General features: G+C 37.9%; 1 protein-coding gene across 1 annotated transcript; it reads left to right on the forward strand.

The window, feature by feature from the left end:
* ZFAND4 (zinc finger AN1-type containing 4) lies at positions 1-19,954 on the forward strand. Its single transcript, XM_063162899.1, has 11 exons — positions 1-164; positions 362-664; positions 7,755-7,830; positions 7,932-7,999; positions 8,540-8,726; positions 9,959-10,089; positions 11,850-12,037; positions 12,855-14,033; positions 14,650-14,704; positions 16,973-17,087; positions 19,062-19,954. Exons 2-11 carry the CDS (start codon positions 481-483, stop codon positions 19,195-19,197), a joined length of 2,319 nt encoding a protein of 772 aa, XP_063018969.1. The 5' UTR covers positions 1-164; positions 362-480; the 3' UTR covers positions 19,198-19,954.
* Positions 19,955-21,561: the final 1,607 nt, after the last annotated feature.

Raw genomic sequence — 21,561 nt, forward strand, 5'->3', positions numbered from 1 at the left:
CCGAGCTGCCGCCGCCAACTGCCTTTCCTGAGGCCGGAGCAGTCCCTGTTCGTACGCCTTGCTGGAGTTCTACTCGAGCTCTGACACTGCGGAGGGCTCAGCTCTTATCAGGAGGCATTGGGCGTCTGGTTGTCACGTCGCTTGTGGAAACAAAAATAACAAAGGTAGTGGGTTGCGTCTGGAATGCTGACTGGAACTAGAGCCCTAAAACTACAATGTTGGTAATATAATTTGAGGTTATCTTGCCCTGCCTAGGTAATAACTTCATGTTTCTTAACGTCCATTTTAGACAAAGTGAATTTAAATTATCTTTAGCAGTTACGTTTAGATGTTGTCAGAACTATATTTGTTTGCTTTATAGGTGAAAAATCCTAAAGATGAACAGCAATGCACTACACGTGTCTTCAAAGCTGCCTTGGCTAGAAGTGGAATGTAGTTTCCTGACAGATCTTCTTACAAGGAAGTTGTAAATCCGTTCTAATGGCCAACAAGAAAGAGCCTCCTTTTTTTAATAAAGATAATATGGGACCATTTCACTACAAACTTCCTTTCTATGAAACTATGGAGCTCTTCATTGAAACGCTTACAGGAACCTGCTTTGAACTGCGAGTTTCCCCCTTTGAAACAGTTATTTCTGTGAAAGCTAAAATTCAAAGACTGGAAGGTACTATTCTCTCTTATTTCAGTGTAAACTTTATCACTTTAGAAAAAGTCCTGTTTTAAAAAGCATAATTGCTGAAATCAAACCAGAAAACTTAAATGTCATGTTTAGCAATATGTATGAAAACTAGGTGCTTAGGTTTAATTGAAGTTGAGTTGTTTTTCTGTTCTTTCTGTTTGCTCTAAGTTCATGGCTTAGGCTTCACTGCAGTTGGTATGTATGCGGTGGGCTGGTTGGGGTTTTTTTATGTACAATTATTAAGGTAAATTGTAAAAAGTCTGTGGGTTCTCTGACCCAGGTTGTTTGTTAACTAGGAAGGTTATGATTTGAGCCATTGAATATATGTATATTGTAACTGAGCATACTTTAGATTTGCTGCTCTGTTTGTTGCTGGTCAGGTTAGTCAGTTTTTGGTTTTTTTATGATACTGCAGTCACAAGAGCAACTGCAGTGCAGGCAATTCCCAAAGGCAGCTTTAAGTTACTTATTTGAATTTTGTTTAGGTGAGTGATCTTTTGCTGGTAGACATCTGGCTGAGCAATGCTTTGTCTTAAAGTGATAAACTTGACACGTTTTGCAAAGTGAAAATCTCCTTTAAGTCATGAGGCCAGTCCTGATGCTTATGCAAGAAGAATAAGTGTAGGTTATCTCTCTTACCTCTTTTCCTCTATGGTGAGGATGACCTTGCATGAGAGAATGTGATTTGAAATATTTGTGTTCATACTCTTAAGTATTGCATCCTCTTATCTTCTTTTTCACTTTGGAAGGGTTAAAGAACTGTACAGCTGTAGAAGCTGAGAGTATCAGAGCTGCTAATTTTAAGAAGAGGGTTCCTCTCCTTCCCTAGTCCAGCTGTGTGTGTTTTTCATCCTTCTGTCTGTGTGGAACCCATCCTCTGGGAGATGTAATATAATACTGTTGACTGGAATCTAAGATAACTCTCCTCCTCTTATGGAAATCTGCTCTGGTGGATGGAAAAAACCCCAGACAGCTGGCGCAAGTGTTAAAACACACAAGCATTGCAACAACAGAGGAGACTGTTTACTGGTAGGATGCACACAGCAGAAGCTGCACTGTGCAGTGACTGGATCTTACATCTGTGGAGGTGCAGCAGTGCAGCTCTTGGGGTGGTCTTTTGTTTGCTGTGGACAAAGCTGTAATTAATCACAAGTCAGAGAATATGTCAAGATGTTCCTGGAGGCTCGAGGTGAAACAAGAAAAGGAAAGGGGTTTTCCTGCCTGTAATTGAATATAGGTGCAGGAGACATGGGTAGAACGCTGACTAGCAGTGAATTAATAGGTAGCATAGGCAGTAGAGAACAGAAGGCAGGCTGTCTGGGCAGGATCTGTGGTGCTTTAAGAGATCACTGGGATATGTGAGGAAGAGAGATTTGAATTCCTTGCAGTCCAAAATGTGAGACTGTGATAGCCATATTCAGTTATACCTACAGCTTACAAAAGTATCCTCATTTCTTAATAGAAGAACAGCTCAGTAATGAAGTTATAATCATGCTTATCTGGAATTTCGTTTGCATGTTGTAGTTCATAGGATGGTAAAGTAATTATGGCTTGGCTGCCTGCTGTATAGAATTAATAGTAAGTAAATTCCATTAAACATGGAAGATGTGTTCACTGGGGCTTATCGTTGAATTGTCAGCAGTCAGTTGAAATACTTTGATACTTCATAGTAGAGTTAAAATATTTGTATTGCCCTGATTAACGATTTGTGGAAGGCAGAGTGAAAACAAATTGATCAGTTACGTCTGGACAAAACAGATACACAATGACAAATTAATTTTATGTTGCATTTGGGGTTGCTATTGCATGTAAAATAATAATTAACAATTTTTCAGTGACAAAGTTCCTATTATAGTGCACAAGTTCAAGGAGTAAATCTCCCAGATGGAGCAAAAATTCAAAAGTAATTTTGTTGTAGTTTAGCATGGGAAGGAGAAAGCTTATATCTGTTCCTGTTTCTGCTGCTGGTTTTCACTTTTTATTATTGTATTGTCTCACCTTTCATGGGATGTGAATCTCTCTTATTTAAGCTGCATTTCTGGTTGGAGAATGCCTCTTACAGTGCTGAAAGACTGCATGAGGTCCCTAGTTATGCATATTTTCTACATTTGTATGTTGGATATGATAGTATATAAGCTAGGGGAAAAAAAAGAGACATTTTGAAAAAATGAGCTGAAACCTGAAAGCTCCAAGAAAAAAAATCTTGAATTGTGTCAGAAGTTAACAAATTGTTGAAATATTACCAATGCCTCTAATTGTAAGAGGCTAATAATAAAATTAAAGCAAGACAAAATTATCTTTGCCAACAGCTAGAAAATCAGTAGATGTAGACTGTCTTCACTGTAATAAAAAAAGCATAATATGGATGGCATGTTAGGAATTTTGTCTGCTTCAGATACTGTTTGTCATTCTTGATGCCTGCTAGTGATCTGATATGGAAGGGCTTTGTTTAGACAGCTGTGCTAGACATTGGTACCTTACTAAGAAAGAGCTCCATGTTTTCAATGGTTTTAGTCAGTAAAAAATATACATAAAACTTACGGGTTCTAACACATCTGAAATTTCAGTGCAAGTCTTCTACTCATAAAATGAAGTTCTAGCATATCTGATGTGTGTGATGTGTGATTATAGCATATCTGAGTGTTATTGCATATCAGATCCAGGTATTTGTCCTCAGATATGTCCTGTGTGAAGTAAGCAGATTTGTTATAGTGCTGGCTTTGGAGCCCAGGGGTAAATCACTCCTAGTCTCAGATTCACTGACTGAGCCCTTTAAAAAGGTTACCTGAGAAGAAATAGCTCCCTTTGTCTCTGCTGGTGGCATAAAAGCTGGAATACACTCCCAGTGCTGCTAGCAGTGCTACCTCCTCCATCGGTTTTACTTGTTAATCAGCGTTGATGGACATGGAGAGGATGGTATCTGACTTTCAAGGTGGCATGAAAGACTGAGCTTTAACATGGGTACTTCTTGAAAAAATCAATGTTTCGTTGAAAGAGGAAGTAATGGGGCTTTTAAACTGAGTTCTCTTTGCTTTCTCCATTGCACAAGTCCTTGTAGCTGCTGGGCTGGGTAGAGTTTAGTATTCATTTGGAAACACGGTTATTAGTGTTTTATAGACAGAGCATTCAGGTGGCATATTTGTAGTAATGGTTAATTAATCTGTTAAAGAATCATAGATAATACCTGTAAGCATGTTTATTGGGAAAGATAGGATTGAGTCTCAAGGGAGGAGGTGGACTTTGGATTTGGTAATGGCAGTGGTGGTATTATTGTTGTTAGCTTGCAGGAATTTTAATTCTTTGGTATGGAGTGTTAAGGCATTCATTTATGTAGTTAGCTTTAAAATAAAAAACAACTTGGTCATGGTTTGTTAGGTGAGTACTTGCAAATGAATTTTATGAATTTTATGATCTATGTACATTGAAACATTGACCTTGTTAGATGAAAATTTAGATGGTCTCTTTTTCTTATATTATTGTAAAGGGGAAAAAGAGAACGAGCTTTCAGAGCACACCTTGATTTCAGTGTTCAGTAGGTGTTCCCTTGTGTTCAGCAGGGAATGATGAAGAGATGCAGCAGTAATTTTGTTGTGTATGTGTGTACTCAGTTCATCGTGTCAGTTGTTATTTTTCTTTGGTCTTTTTGCTGTCATTATTTTGCTGCCTGTGTACAGCAGCTTCGCGTTAAAAAAAGGAACTAGAAGAATGTCAAGCAGACTTCATATGGATGTTGTAATTTCTTTCAATATTCTGTGAATTCAGAGTATGTCATAATGACATTTGTCACTGTTTGCATTAGAGAAAATAGCTGTGCTTCTGCCAGGACTGGAGTAAGTGGATTGCACAAGTATCATGAATTTTTAACGGAACCAATCCTGCTTTTGTCTGTTTGTTACTTTTCCCCTACATCTTCTCTTTGCTTTATGATTTGCCTGTTTACTGTGCTGATAGAGAAGTTCATGAAGCATTTTTAAGCTTGTACCTTGTCTGAGCTGGGGAAACATTTCTGTGAGTGCAAGACTGCTCATAGCAAATGGCTGCCCAGAGCAGCACCTGGAAGCTGTAAAGTAAGGTCACCATTGTCAGGAAATTTTGTTGGCCTGAATTCAGTTACTGGTGATTTGCTGTCTTTAGTCTGTTCTTAGTCCCTTTGACAAAGAGTAGGTCAGACTGACTCTGTTTATGCTGCCATAGTTACTGTCATTCAAGTTAATGCTGGGGGATGTAACAATTAGGAAAATGGTCTTGCCACTGTAAGTTGTGGGCTTTTGCACCTCTTACTAATGTAGCCAGTTTGTGGGGGAAATAAGACTGTCAGCCCAGCCTCTCTGTAAACAGAGGCTTAATCAATTTCAGCATTGAATGAAAGATGAGTGCAGTTTGAATTTTTACAGTGAAATATATGTGGCATTTTTAAACATAGGAACTTTATACCCACAGCATAAAATCAAGGGTTTTTTTCTGACATCTACAGGGATTTTTTTTCCTGTGTCAGACTTGACAATATCAGTTTCTGTGGTGAACCTACTTAGAATGCCAAAAAGAAGAGTAAGGGAGGGAAGCTTAAGGCTGTATGTGATATGCTGATTCAGAGACAGGATAGGGTAGCTGCTTCTCTCCTCTCCTTCCCCTGTGTTAGTAGGTCACATTGTCAGTGCACCTGCAGCTGTTTCAGTAGGTAGTCTGCAGACTCTTCTGTCTCCTGTAGCATCAGCTGGCCAGCTCATTTCCATTTGGGCATTGAGATGTAGCTTATTGCCATGCTTACCTCTCAGTATGATTTGGGGCAGGCCAGTGATACCATCCTGTGCTGCTTAGGGAGGGGGTATAGTGGATGGGTATCTCACAGTTTTCATTATTGTTGGCAGTTGTACATGATGATCTCATGTGCAAATGCCTCCTCAAGAAATCTTACTATGATCCAGAAAAGGGTGATGAATATTTTGCTGCCTCTGAAGCTATAAAGCACATACTATTTCCTCAGTGTATAAATACAGAATTCTAAGAAAGCAGTATAAAAGGGAATAAGTAATAAAGATGTGTCTGTTTCCAATTACAGCAGAGTATCCTCTTTTCATCTGTTCATTTCATCAAAAATACATTGTCATTGTTGAATGAGCAAAACCATGTTTCACTCCAGTACTGCCAGCTGCAAGCCAGCCTTTTTAACAAATGCTCTCTCAGTTTATCAAAGTAATTGGAAATTGCTCCTTGGAGACTGCTGAAACCATAACAAATGCAGACAGTAATCAGATTGTTTGTAATCAGAAGAGAGCAAAACAACACAAAAAACTGTAATGGAGACTCACTGGCTATTGCCAGCTTGTTCTTTTGCTTACACTGCTGACTTGTAACATAACTAATAACCAGCTACTAAATAGCCAGCAGTGTAGTAGCAATTATGTTTGTCTACTGTATGAGCATTCTCCTTACAAATGTTCTGTGGACTTCAGAGGATATAAGATTCCTGTTAAATGCAGTCAGGGGGAGTAAAGTTGTCTTGGTTGGTCAGAACAGGGAAGATCTGGATATGAGCTGTGGTGAGAAAAGGAAATTGTCATCTTCTGTAAAGCCTAAAGAAAAACAATGACAGTTCCTCCAAAGTGCACTCCCCCTTCTGCACTGGGGTGTCTCCTGCTTGTCTGTTAATTGTGCTTGGACTTTGATCCCCTCTTCTTCCTTGCCATTGATGGGTATTGGGAGCTTTGTGCCCTTCCTCTGCCTAGCAAGGGACTACTTTTCTGATCCCTGCTGCAGCTTGCTGAGCATTCTCACAGGCCTTCAAAAGCTTAGATGTTTTTGGGAACTACCTGAAGGACTCTGATCTTTGTGTTCCCTTCCTGCCAGATGTATTTAGGGAAGTCTTACTGTGTAGCACTGCCACTTCCATTTCCTTTTAGTATCTGAACATGAAATGAATAAAAATATAGGATAGGATTATTTTAATGTAACCTTTAGGAAAATACATTTATAGATTTTGTTTCTTAGTATGAAAAATAATGTTTAGGACTTCTTGAAAAAGTAGTTCTTGATCTTTATAGATACAGATTTTAATATTTGTCATGAATATACAGTGACATCTTAATTACTTGGGTTTCACTAGACAAATTGAGCAACTTCCTTGTGATGCTGGATGCTGACTTTTTTTTGGTGGTCTGAGATGTCCCATCCTTTTGTAACTGTGTTCATTTTTATTCTATGCAAAATTTGGAACATGGATGTAAAAATGTGAAGACCTCAAGTTGTACCAGCTTTTGCTTATTATCTTTAATGTGTATTACATCTGTATCTAACTGAATTGACTATGCAGGCAAAAATTGTGTAGAATTTGAATTCTATTTGTATAGAACACAGATTTTCAATAAGAGCAAATATTCAGTGTGCTTACTTTCTTTTAACAAAAATAGCCAGATCATCCTAGAATTTGAGTTGAAAGTATTACTGGATATTAATAATAACATTCTGATGGCTTGAAAAAACACCCAGAACAAAACAAAAGTGTTTGTAAGATGAAGTTTAATTAACTGCTGTGGTACTAAACTGTACATGCCAACTTTGAGGTCCCAAACCAAGCAGGGATAAGAACAGATTTGCACTTCCTACCAGTGTAATAGAGCTGGCACCAGTCACCTTAATGTGATTATGTCTGTACTGTGAGTAATACAGAATACCAGTCTGTGATTAAATTATTCAGCAGTTTTGTAGGTAGAGTTTTATCCTGTTTTTTCCATCAGTAGACATAAAGTTCTGAAGTTCAGATAACAGGAAAAAACCTTCCTTATCTGATGACTGAAAAAAGCAGGTGTTCAGTAAGCCTGAAGCAGTTGAACACTTCTACACAGTGTGCTGAGCCAAAAGGTTGCACTTTGTGTGTGAGCTAAAGCCTTCTGAAAATCTTCGGCTTTAATAACTATATGGAGGTTGGATGTCATGGCTGAAGACTGCTCAAGTGCCTGTCCTTGTCCTGCTTCTTCTCTTCTTTCTCCTGTAATCCAGTTTCAATCAGCCCCACACTCTTCAAAAATCCACAGAAGTCTTCTTGCCAAGACTTAAGTCATTTGTTTCCTTTGTTTAGGTATTCCTGTCTCTCAGCAGCACTTAATTTGGAACAATATGGAACTAAAGGATGACTATTGTTTGGATGATTATAAGTAAGTATAGAATAAAATTATGTTTCTAATTAATGTTTCTAAATAATTGTTAGCATGAACAACAGCAAATGCTATAGAAATTTATTTGTTTTTATTTATAGCATTTCAGAAGGCTGCACTGTGAAGTTGGTTCTGGCTATGCGAGGTGGACCTGTTAACACCAGAAGAGGTAGGTGTTAAGGATGTTAAAGATAGTAGTTTTCATGCAATGTCTCATAACTGTAAAGAGCTTAGGTAAGAATTCTCTTAGGTGAGCATTTTGGACAATGAGATTTCAGTTCCAGATGGAAAAATACTTAACAAAACTGGGAGGATTTTTTTTGCCATCTTCTCTTAGAATATCAAGTTCACTTTGTTTACTCTTAAATTAAGTATATTTGTATGTACAAAATTGTCAAGTCATAAAATCAGCAATTGTTCACTTGAAGAAAAAATTATCCTGCAATGTCATTATACAAATATTTTTTAAAATATGGTCATAAGAATTAGGCTTTGCTACAGTCAGATGATAGACTTGGTTACGTGGGCCATCTGTATAGGAGTGAAAATGAAGAAATTCCCTTGATAATTTTCTTGGGAAAAATTAGGAAAAAACCCAGCCTATCTTCTAGGTTGGGAATTCCTATTATAAACTGAGCTGAGCACTCAGAGGTGATCAAAAGAACAACAATAATACTTTGGGTTCATTTTTGTTTTTTTATGTCCTTAGTTCCTGTGAAAGATCCTATCAGGGAAATGGCTGAATACATGGATCCTGCTAGAGACAAGGTCTGGGAGAAAGGGCCGTCCAACAAACAAGTCACCTTCCTCGTGTATCGCGAAGGAGATCGCTTGAATTTCTTCCGTGTGGTTGACCGGGGCGATGGCACTTTAACACCACTGTCTGAGTCTTTGAGGTAAAGTTCATTTTAATCTTTCAAGAGTGGATTGCTGTGTAATTTTCAGCTGTATTTGTTGGTTTTATCAGAAGAGTATCTGGCATATTGAAAGGATTATTCCCTAAGGGCTATTAAATTGTTGTAACTGTCTGAGAGCACAGTAGTGCTTTGTGGTCAGTGGTTGTGCTGATGGTTCTCTTATCACTGTGTGCATTAATATAGTGAGATAAAACTTACTTCATACTTCAGGCAATTCTCAACATTCCAGCCCTTTCTGAAAAGGAACATGTTGCAGGAGAGTCAAATCAATATTTTATTAGATATTAAAAACTTTCATTAAGCACTTTCTCTAACATCTTAATGCATTTGTTTAGTTTTTTAAACATTTCCCCGTTCGCATAACAATTTTTTTTTCTTATGAGTGTGACTTGACTAAATGATTAGTCAGGAAAATAGTATTTACCAATACAGCCAGATTTTGGATGTAATTAGGCCTCAGGTTAGCTACTGTTGAGGTGCCAAGGTTGTGTCAATTGCTGTCAGAATCCAGTGATCTTATCATCAGAAGGACAGGTGTATCACTTTACCTACTGCATTATAATTGTAGTAGACAGCTGGGTAGTCTTTTTCCTAAAACTATCAAAATGAATACCTTTTAAAAATTATTGCATTCTATTTGTATACTGCAGCTTTTGGGTAGGTACTTTTATCCACTCAAGAACTTAACATTTGTACAGCTGTGAGGAAAGGAGTCCCTTTTCTGGAAACTAGCTGTGTTTTCTGCAAGGCTAAGGCTCAAGCTTCTTTAAGTGACTATTCTTGTTTCTGTATGCAAAGGGAAAGCAAGAGCTTTGTGCTGGGATTTTATTTTTTGTGTTCAGAGTGATACTACTCTTAAAGATTTTTATAAGATATCTATACTTAAAAACTACCAATGGAAAAAAATACCAAAGCTGAATTCCCACATTCAGTCAAATACATTGGGTTTAAGAAATGAGCTGATGCTGGTCAAGTGAACCAGTTGGGTTGGAAGCCACCTGAGTTGAAAACATTCTTGTTTGTGTTTTTCTGTGCTTGCTATGGGAGTTCACTTATTAGCTTTTCTAGTAAGGCAGATAGTAATTTGGAGGGGAAGGAAATCCTAATTCTTGAGTTGGTTACCATGGCTGGGTGAGACTGTGGGAAATGGAAAAGTAGCAAAGGGAAGAGAGAATGGAAGCAAATCAGACCTTTTTGTTTGATCTTTATAGACTAAAGCTGTGGGTCACTCTGAATACTACTGAACACTGCTGGTTTTCCATGCTGACAGGTGTGTTCATATGTGTGGGTATATTGGTGACTAAGCATTTTGAAGCACATGTTTATCATCCTTTCTCACATTGCTGATACCTGGAGCAGAATTCGACTGAAATTTAGAAATGAGAAGTTGGTTTTGGTCTTGGTTTTTACAGTTCTCCAGATAATTTTATTTTATCTGTGCTTGAGTTACTGGGTCAAACTTAACAAAAGTATAAATGCATACAGTGACCATTGTCACTGGGTTAGAAGAGCATTGAAGCATTGGTGGAGGACTGGTGCCAAAAGGGTTTCAGCAAGCTAATAATTTTTGAGACATGCATTTTATTTTGTCACTTTTTTTTTTTTTTTTGGTGTGTGTTTTTGGCCCCGTTTGTCAGAAAGTGGAACAAAAAGATGATAATGATTTTTGCATTAAAAAAATCAAAAGCCAACCAAACATGAGACATACTGCTTTGCTTTCTGTCCTTACCTAGCAGGAAGGGACGTTCAACAAATTATTTTGACTTGGTGATGTAAACCTTTGTGAAGATAAAATTTTGAAATTATTTTTTAGTGTTGGGTTTTTACCAGGAGAAATATGTATATGTAATAGATATGCTAACTGTTCCCATTTGGAATTGCTCTGGTTTTGGTAAGAAATGTCTGGTCTATTTTGCTGATTCTTGGTTTGAATTTGCTGCTTTCTTGCTCTTCACACCATCTCCCAGTGTCTCACTGTCTCTCCATTCCAAAATGCCTTTGGAATTTTGTTACATTTTAGGAACTGGATTTGGAGAGTCAGTGCAAAAAATGCTGGCTCTAAAGGCAGCAGAGTATTTCTAAGGATCAGGTAAGATGCCAGCTCTAATTAGTGATATTTTCTTTTTCCACATGACTTTTAGTTCTTCTTCGATCTCTTTTGGAGAGTAGAAACTTAAGCTAAATCTACTAAGACATATGTATGAATACAGGGGAATTAGGGGAATTGCCTGATTGTCATGATTTCTAGGTGCTGACAATGTAATGGAAGAACTATAACACACTTTGAAATGTACTGCCTACAGTGCTGAAAATGCATCAGTTTGTACTGAATTGGACAGTCTTAATGTTCTTTCATTTCACTGTCATATGTTGAATGTGTTACTGATCAATGCTTCGTTGCTTCATAGGAAAAACAACTAGATGCTGATTTTTTAACCTTGAGGTTTAGCATTCTGTTAGAATGCAGAATGGAAGAAGGAAATATCATGCTGTAAACTTCCCGTGATTACTGACTTAAAATATTTTGTCTTGGGACTAGCAATTCTAATCTATTTATTTTTTTTTCCAAATGTGAGACTCTTTGGAATCTTTGGGAACCTAAACTGATCTTTTTTTTCTTTTTTTTTTTCTTTTTTTTTTTATTTTGAAAAGGAGAAATAGAATATCACATCCACATGGGTGAGCCCTCCATTTCCATTTATGGTGAGAACACCCCTCAGGATGGATAGAAATTTGGACTTTTCCTTCCATGCCAGTGTCTGGTTAATTGGAAAACTGATCAGCTTGTTGTCTGAGTCACACACTTAACAGCTTTGGCCATATCTTCAGGAGACATTTGTGGAACTGGATATCCCCTCTGTGGGGAAAATATATAGTGAGTGTGAACCAACTGTATATGCTATAACAACTTCCCAGAAGCGTGGCTGTGTACAGATTTCAGCGACATGTCAGCGACTTTGCCCTAATAAGGGATGCTTATGTGGAGAAATGGATTTGAAATATCTTTGCATACAGTTTTACATAATGTTTTGTCAACAGATCAACTACGGATATGACTTCCTAGTTGTGAGAATACTCTACATTGAAAATGTAATTAAATTACTTCATTAGAGGGTGAATACAAACTTTCTTTTATTTTCAGCGGTGGTTCAGTTTATAATTTATATGCTGATGATGAAGATGAGACAGAGGCATCACCTTCTGGCCAACAGATTATTGAGAATTCAATTACTATGAACAAAATGAAACTGCTCAAGGCAAAGATGGAGAACATGAATCTGAGTAAAAAGGTGAAATTGTGATTTCAATTTTTCTGTCATAAAATGGAGTGGGCTTTCCTTGTGCTGCCTTTTCTAAAAACTAGACCAGATACTCTGCCATACTGAGAAGTCAAGTTATCATGGGTAGATGATTTCTCAGCTATTGTTTATGTAAATACTGTTGTGTAAACATTTTGCTGAGGGGCGTTGGCATTCCTTGAACCTACCTGCCTTCATTCAAAGAATTGATTACTAGTCCTGAATTTATTTGCAAGGGTAGATTTTTTGGGTTGGTGGGTGGGTTTTGTGGGTTTTTTCCTTCCGATACTTTAAGTAGCATTGTTTTGCAGTACTGCTCTGGTAAAAGTCAATGTTTCTCTTAAAATGAAATTTCATTAGATATACTCTAACTGAAAAGCCTATCAAGTGAAATATGGGAATGATATTATCTTGAAAATAAAACATTGAACTGGTGCTCACATGTGACTAGGTTACCTAGATGTAAAATGAAGAGATTATACTTCCTTACATTTTTTGTTCTGTTTGAGACCTGAAGCTCCTCTGGATAACTTTGATGGCTTTCTGGTTTCCTTTTTCTGTTTCTCTGATATATCACCTATTCAATGAAAATATTTCCTGATTATTATCTTTGATTTTATAACTCAGATGTTGGGGTGAAGTCTTGAATGGCTAGTAACATATGAGGGAGAAGAAAGAATGGCTTATAGTGTCTGAATTCCTCAGAATATATTTTCAGTCAGGTCTTTTCAGTGCAACTGGAATTCAAATACTAATTGTTGTTTTGTCTGTGATTTTTGATTTTGCTTGGGCTTTTTGTTTTTAATAGCCTAAGAAAACTGTCAAGGTGAAGCCTCGGCCTCCCATGACTCCTCGACCATCGAGTGGCTCGGTGGCTGCTGCCCGTCACCGCTTCCTCAGAGTGCTGCCCCACATCGGACAGTCGTGCCTACCTCCTCCCGGGCATTTGCATCAGTCAGAGTCTCCCCAAAATGCACTTTCAGCACTGGCTACCTTGGCCACTGCTGGTAGAACAATGCCAGCCACTGCTAATCACTTCCTTAAGGAAGATGACACTTGGCAGAGCAGCTCTTGGTCTCAGCCAGTCAATAGCATCAGGTTACCACCGAAAATATCTCGTGTTGAACTAGAAAATGCAAAGCTACCTACAAATAGTATTCTGACTCCTGTTTCATCCCTCCCTGCAAATTCAGAAAAAGCACCTGAAAATCCACCCTCAGCGAGTGAGGAGGATGCTGTTTTGTTTCCAAACCTAACAAACGTGGAACTATATGGAAAAGAAGAACATCTACCTGAACCAGATGGTTATGCTTTTTTAACAGAAGGAAGTACTGCTGAACAGTGTAGTGAGATATATGACATAGGAAAGGTGAACCCAGAGCTTGAACTGCCTGATGGAGACAAAGATTCTAAGGTTGTAGAGCAGCATAGCAAACCTCTTGGCAAAGTGCTGAGCACTGCAGCAATGGAGACTGGTCTTCTCAGTACTCGTGAATTAGGTCCTCAGAAGAATCTGCTGTTGTCTCCCCTGCGGTATTCAGCGCAAGTGGCACATCACAGTGCCCTGAAGCCACAAGCACAGCCCAGGTGCTTTGAGGCTGGTAACTTGAGATCTGCAGCCTCCCCAAATGTGCTTCGATCGTTGGAAGTACGTAGTATAGCAGACTCCTCTTTTCCTAGGACCACTAGATTTTGTAGTGTGAAAGTAGAGTCACTTGGCAAAAGACCTGATGGAATTTCTAAAGCAGAGACTAGGGACATCACAGATGTGGCTAGCAAGGCACCCAAAGAACCTGCGAGTTCTGTAAGTAACTTAGGATTTCTGGCTTCGCTGGCCCGAAGCACAAACAGGGAAAGTTTACAGAGTTCCTGTGGGACTGACGGCTTTCGGACTTCTGGTATTGCACTACCTGCAAGCCTGCAGCATTTTCAGGAAGAAAGCTTTAGGAAAACTGCTCCTCCAAATGAAGCTGCTGAATATATTCTAGTGAGTATGCACATGTCCAAAGAATTCAAAGTTTTCCTGTTTTTGTGATACTGATGTTACAAAACTACTGTGTGTGTGTTTATGTCTTGTCAGGAGAGGCAGATGGATTGTAGGAGGTGTATTTAAATCTCTGAGTGTTCTAAACTGTTTTCTGAATGGCTTATGGTATCTAAACAGCCTGTTTGTCTAAACAGGTTCTAGAACTAATTTTTCATTAAGATTAAAGTGGTTATTCAGTTCACAACTGAAATTATGAGTTACTGTACTGATAGATTTATGAGTGTGTGTGTTAGAAGCATCATCTGGCTTCTGCTGCTCACTAATTGTCATTTATTCCAAAGTGTGCCCAGTGACTGGCACCATATGTGCCAAGCTTCTGCTCTCTAATGTACTTTGTTGTTTCAGTGTATTTTGGAGTGTGGGGATGTTTATTAAATAGCCATTGATTGTAAAGCTTTATGTTACAGAGTTGTACCTATGTGTGCAGAAGTTGTCTTGGACTCTATGTGGGCAGATTGATAAAACATTGATATCAAATAAGCTGATAACAGACTACCTACTTTGCCATTTAATTTCCATGTCCTAGTAATTTCCTTGTGGACATTTTTTTTTTCAGTCTGCGCATGGGCTTGGAATGAATGGAAGTATGGCAGCTGTAGGGAAAAGAGTAGGTAAGTAATGTATAATAATTAAAAATGACTCTTTAATTTTTCCTGGTACATCACACATATAGAGGACAAAAATAATTTATCTTTGTAAGGCATTTGGCTTCTGGAGTCCTTGCTGTATTATGCTTCTATAGTTTGGTTAGTCTTTTAATATTTTAAGCACTTCTTAAACAAGCAGATGGGATCCAGATCTTACATGGACCATAACTACAATTCTTCCTTTTTAATACTTAGTGAATCCTGCACATCATCTGTAGATCTAAATGGGAGCTTCTGTGCTGAAGTTTCCAAATTATCAGTTCTCTGAATACTTCTGAGTCTGTTAAAATCAGAGCCAAATTTATCAGTAGCATTGTCTTTAGTACAGAAAAAGTGGGGAGGAAGCAATAAGGGCATGGATGCTGCAGAACACTGATACAGTGCAGAAATTTTACTGGTTTTTGTGCTTGTCATTCTTTCCACCCTAGCCTTGGTAACTGTGGAGTGCTTAATGTTTGACATCTACTGAAAAAGAATGTGTTATACATAGATATTAACTGCTTGTGTGATTAATTCTACTGGGAGAAAAGGAATTGTCTAAATTAATGCTTTAAAAGCTCTGAAGACAATGAGCTAAGAATTTTCAGCACATTTAATTTTTCTTCTATGTATCCTTGACTTGCAGTTAGCAATTTTTTTTTCTTTCTGTATGACCTTAAGAAGAGGTAGGCATGTATTGCAGATCCAGGTGTAGAAAATGAGCTAGACAGTAGCTGTTCAAATAGCAGCTGCAACAGAAAAAATTATGTAATTGTAATGTTGGAGCAAAAGCTGCTAACGGAGTAGGTTGTGCTGTTGTTTCACAGCTGTGGGTGCAGCTTGGACTTGGCAGTCAGTTAGTAAACAGGTCTGTCCTTTTGCTCCAGAGGTGCTACCCTGAGAGCCTTGTCTGCATATGGGGAAGCCTGCTAATACCTGAGTCACTTTGGATAGGACTGTGAAGAAGACACTCCTCTGGTGAATCTTGTGTTGAACAAAAGTGTATTTTCCAAAAGATGCCAGATATGAGTTAGTGTGGTCATATCATGCCGGCTCTTGAGAGAGATGTGGTAATGATCTGTTAGAACTGGCCAAAGAACAGATCACTTTTCACTGCAGTTGCTGTAGGGATGTAAGTGTGAAGACAGGTGTATTGTTTTTCCTGTCCAAGTAGGTCCACAGGGCCAGCTGTCCTCAAGCTCTGTCTCTTTCACAAACTGGGCTAGCCAATGCTTCTGAAATTGTGTGCTTTTAGATGAAGAAATTGTTAGCGTGGACAAATGTTGCCTGGAAATTTCAATGCTAAATACGAATGGCATGGGAGTGGTTGGTAGTGATGGCTGTCATGTGTAGTGACTGCCTGGGGCTACTATTGAGTGTAGTCTGCTGCATTTCAACTAAGAAATGACTGTTGGGATTAAAGCTGTGCTGGACAAAAAATACTTGAGAATTCATGAGATAACTTTCTGGGAACATCTTGCCAACAGAGCAGTAGAAACACTGAAAGAATTTTTGAGAGGCTGCATCACTCACTTTACTGATCCAGATGTGGGAGATATGCTTAAGCAAGTTGTGGAGAATGACCTTAATTCCACAGAAAGAAGGGAGGAGAATAAGAAAGGAGAGGCCTTTTCTTTACATGATCTCCAGTTAATAAAACAACAGCCAAGAATTACATGGCAAAAAGTAAAGTAAATTTTTTAAGTGTAGAAATTTTACAAACATCTGCAAAGTGTCTAATGTAACCATATGGCTAAGTAGAGGCCTGTAGTCTAATACTATACTTTTCTTGCAATTATGGAGTACCAGCAAGATTTTAAAATGTTGCAGTACTTATTTGGCAAATTAGTATACTGAATATATTGGATGCTAGGTACTGGAGTGCCCAGTTGATTCTTTGTAAAGCCATTGTGCACAGTGCTTTCCCAGTGACACTCTGTTCATTTTACACCTGGGAAGACCATTAAGAGATGTGTTTCTTGATTTGTTCTGTAACTCCTTGCTTATGTGAACTTTTAATTCTTGTTCAGAATAACAGTTCTGCACATTGTGATGCCTCTTCCAGGGTTGGCTTGAAGTGTGTTTCCTGTTTTGGCTTTCAGGGTTTATTTTTCTCCTCTCCTTTTAGACTTTGGGTTTCCCACCTGAAGTATCCTAAGAAATGTAAAATAAATTTTCATTTCAAAAGATAACATTTAACTAGTTTGTGAATAAGTTAAAATGTCTTTGCTGTCTTTCTGCTTCTGAAAGCAGGTGAAGCAACCCATCTTCCACCTGTGAATGGCTTAATTCAAGCAAAAAAGAAAATTTCAAAGCACTGCTTTCTTTGTGGCAAGAAAACTGGATTGGCAACCAGCTATGAGTGCAGGTAGGCTGAGTATATAACCAGCTGTTACTTAAAATTGATAGCTGAGTTAACCAAGAAGTTTTCTTTCCTGCATTGTATTCCTTAAGCATAGCAAATCAAAAGGCAACCTTCAAAAAAGTTGCAATTCTCAGTTCAGCAAAACTGCAGGAATTAGAAGTCAGGAATGTTGCCCCTCTTCTGCTCTTGAGGTGTATGTTCTTCCAGGAAGGTCAAGAAATAGAAGGTAATAGAATGAAAGATAGCAGGAAATTAGTAAGATTACAAAAACAATGACACCTTTTACTGGTTGGAGAAGAACTTGTTACAGATACACATTCTGCAAAGTTTCTCATCAATAATGACACCTTTAACAACTTGAGGAAAAAGCAGGTTTGGTATAGGTTCTCAGAAATGCCACTCTGATTTCTCCCTATTGCAGCACATCTTCACAGTTTGTGAATTTATACGAATTTGTATTCAACAAATTTTTGATGTGTGCTCTGCTTTTTGCAAGACTTCAGTTACCTTTGAGCATTTAGAGCATCTCAAGCACAGAACACCAGAATGCTGGTCCCCCAAATATTTACTTCTAGATGACACTGTGAGAACTGGTGCTTGGTTGTAGTCTTGGGAAACTATTAAAAAAAGAACAAAAAATCCCCAGACGAGGAAAACTAACCTCCAAACTGACAAAAAACTCAACAACAACAACAAAAACCACAGGGAAAGAAACAGATCTCTCTGTTAATCTTAGTTTTCAAAGTATTTTTTGCCCACAAGGTATTTTTTTCTTAGTATTCTTTCCTATGGGCTAGTCAGTGTTGGGAACTGCTGCACTGTGTGGGCTGCATTTGGAGTTGATCTTGGTTCATGCCAACAACAGCAAAATGAAAAAGAGCTTCTGCCACTGGGGAATCGTATAGAGAGTTTCAGGGTGAGGAATTGTCTCCTTACTGACTCTTCAATCTCTGATTTTGAAACAGTTTTGTACACTGCTCACTTTCCTGATGAGCAAATAGCTGCAACCTCTTCTAAAAGTAACTAAGCAGCTTGCTTAAGGTTAAAAATGAAGGGGGTAATGGCTCATCTCCAAGAATAGCATTTATTTTGGTTTCAAAAGGAGCAACCATAGAACCTTTTACTAGAAAACAGGGTAAACCAAATAAAGATTACAGTCATATGAGAAAAGTTGTGACTATGGGATCAAGAACCAAAGGAAAGCAAATTTATTTCCAGGCACACAAAGCGTCAGGAACAGCTGCAGAGTTAATTATGAACCTAGATAGATAAATAAATAGGGGATTATAGTATACAACGTCCAAAGTATGCTTTTCTCCTGGTAAGACTCTTAGCTGGAGAACTGTCAAGTTTAAAGCAAAAATCCTGATCTTAACTCATCAAAATTGCAACTGATACTGGGTAGATGAACCTTATTAAAGTCCTCCAGGAAGTTATGTTCCCTGTAGTTTATCTGATGCCTTAACAGCTGACTAAATCTGTATTTATTAATCTTAAATGGCTAATTTGAGTTTATGCCAGACAGAATTGAGCTGAAAACATCTGTTTTGATTGTCTGAGTGATGCAGCAGTTTTGAATTGAAATGCATTATATGGATTTCACCTGAGGGAATTACTGTCCGTGGTTTTGTCCTCTGAATTCTACCAAATAATATTGTGTGAGGTCCTTAAAAAAGAAAGAAAGTAAAACAAAGCTCATTATTCTTAAATTATAAGTGTATTTGACTCCTTACCAGCTGGTTCCTGGAGCACTGATCCTGCTTAGCTTCCCAGCTGAAGAGAATGTTGGGTCAAAACTAAAACATTGTGTGAAAAATGTCCTTCTGTGTACCCCACCAGTCAATGTTACCAGTCAAGGATGGTAACAATTCAGACAGCTCTGTCATCTAAGACATGATTAACCAAAATGGCTCCCAGCATGTCAGAGTATTAAAAGCTTCTAAAAGCTCGTAACTTGTAATATTCTTGATTCTTCAGATGTGGAAACAACTTCTGTGCAACACACCGCTATGCAGAGACTCACACTTGCACCTATGACTACAAGAGTGCAGGACGGAGGTACTTACAGGAGACCAACCCCATCATTAGTGCACCAAAGCTTCCCAAAATTTGACATGGTTGTGCTGCATGTGGCCGCTCTGCTGTTGAGGAATTGTACTGAATTGAGAGAAGCACTTGCTTAAACTGCATCATTTTGCCATGCTCCGTATTTAAAGATTTGCCAAGTAACAAAAGCACATGAGGATGCATCGAAGAATAATGTGAACACTACTGCAGTTAAAACTTTTCTTCTTGAGTGAATGAAAGGTTAAAAATTAGTTTCTGAAAACTTACACTATGATTTAACTGTTACTGCACGTGTTGTGTTTTATATTTGGAAAAGCTATTTCACTAGACAAGTCTTTAAAGATGCACTTTACTAACTTTACTGTATAACCAGAGTTGAGGGAGTGTTGTAATGAGGGTGTCACGTAATGTCTTCTGTACTCTTGTTTTTGTCCATTGTGTGGTATCTTCTAAGTTATTTCACTAGAAAGATCCTCCTCCCTCCCCTTTCTTCAAACAGCCTGTTTTGAGATTTTAAGGGGATAGTGTGTTCCACCCCTCTGTTTCATTCTGATTGATATTTGTACATTGTGTGTCCATTCTGAAAATTACATATCATCTTAATCACATTTTCTTAAAATAATGCTGTTTATATGACAAGTTTGTTTTTAAATAGAAGGTTCCCTGTTTGTTGCCATTAAATATAAGAAACAACTTATTTTAACTTTTTTTGTAATCCTAGATTTTTTTAAGACTTCACAACTTGCTTTGTTAAGATGTTGAATGCTGTTACTGGAAGAAATTCTAATAAATATTAAATTTTATTCTTGTTTATGCTGTCATAAATGCAAAAAATAACTTCCCTCTTACAGTGTGTTCCTAAATTAAAAGCTGGGCTCTTGAGAGGGTATATTTATTTTCTTTTTTAGTGTGAACAACACTGTGTGCTTTAAATAAACCTCCTGAAGTCTTACAGGTGTACCAGCAAAGACTAAAGGGATGCACAAAAAAGGGCTTGTATTAACCTTTCTCCCCTCCAGCTGATAGAGTATACCAGCAGTTCAGTAAATGCATGAGACACTTCTAGTGATTATGTAGCCTCTGCAGAAACTGCTTTTGGAGGAATATACCTACTGAAATACTTTCTTCTTTCATCCCCTTAATGCTTGTGAAATATTTTTATAAGCGTAAGTTGCATTAAGTGTTCCAGTATAAAAATATTAATAAAAATCCTACGACAAACCACCAAAACAAATACCTCCCATTTTATCTAGGTAATCAAATGTCATTGTCCCTGTCTTGTCAAAGTCCTCAGCTACTTAGTTGGTATTAAAATGATCTGTGCTGCATTCCAGTCAAAGGGTAGCAGCTTTAGAAGAATGATAGTCAAAAGGTGGACAAAGAAAGAAGAAAGATGACCACTGAAAGAGGGAGAAGTAACTTGTAGAATCTGATCTTTGGAGGAAATCCATTTTGTGTAGCCCACTTCATACTTCTTAAACCTGAAGTTTTCAGAGTGATGAGCTTGGAAAAAAAATGTTCACAATCATTCTTCTGGGTATTGATGAGATAAAAATATCATTCTGTGTGTGTGACTTCTGTGCTTGTTATAACTGGAGGAAGTTCCCCTGATAGCACCATTGTGTTGTTACTGAGCCATGCTGTGTACCAGGAACTGCCTGCAGTTTTTTCATCTCCAGCAAGGGACAGTGTTTGATGCCAAAAGAAGAGAATAAGGAACATGACAAATGCACAAGTGTTTTCACAACAATGACAGCAACATTCTCAAGACAGAGATATTGCACTTCTTGTAGGTACAGTATAGATTTGGTAAGAAGTGGAATTAAACTTTGGTCTGTGATCACTTAATCTGATTTTGCTTAAGTATAGTTGTCAGGAAATTGTTTTGCAGTATATTGGAATAGCCATACTCAAATTTTAGTACAACTACACAACAGATGCGTGGTTGGAAGTCACATCTCAATTTTCACTCTCCCTTTCTGCACATGTGTAATGAAGTGCACATCAATGCCTTTTGAGAATATGCAATGCACCAATAGTCTAATTTCCCCGTGTATAGCTTCTCATCATTTTTATTATGTCTCATTTTAATTATACTTAATACAAATACTTCTTGTTCAGAACTCTACTGGTTTTGTTCCCATTAAGTGTTACAGGCATTAATTTCCAACCAGTAGTACAGCCACAAGAGAACTTTATTTTGAAATTAACTGTTTCAGTCATTAATTCAGATTATTGGCTTTTGCCAAGTCCTGTGTTAGTTTCTGCTATGGATTAATTACTGTTTACTGTGTAAACTTACCTAAATGGTTTGGGGTTTGAGTATTGGTGTACCATGCTGCTGTGCATCTGCTGAACACAAATGTTTAGCTTTTCTGTGTTCATGTAATTAGATTATTGTATTATAAAG

Source organism: Melospiza melodia, chromosome 9 (genome assembly GCF_035770615.1).
Source record: "Melospiza melodia melodia isolate bMelMel2 chromosome 9, bMelMel2.pri, whole genome shotgun sequence".
NCBI lineage: Eukaryota > Metazoa > Chordata > Aves > Passeriformes > Passerellidae > Melospiza > Melospiza melodia.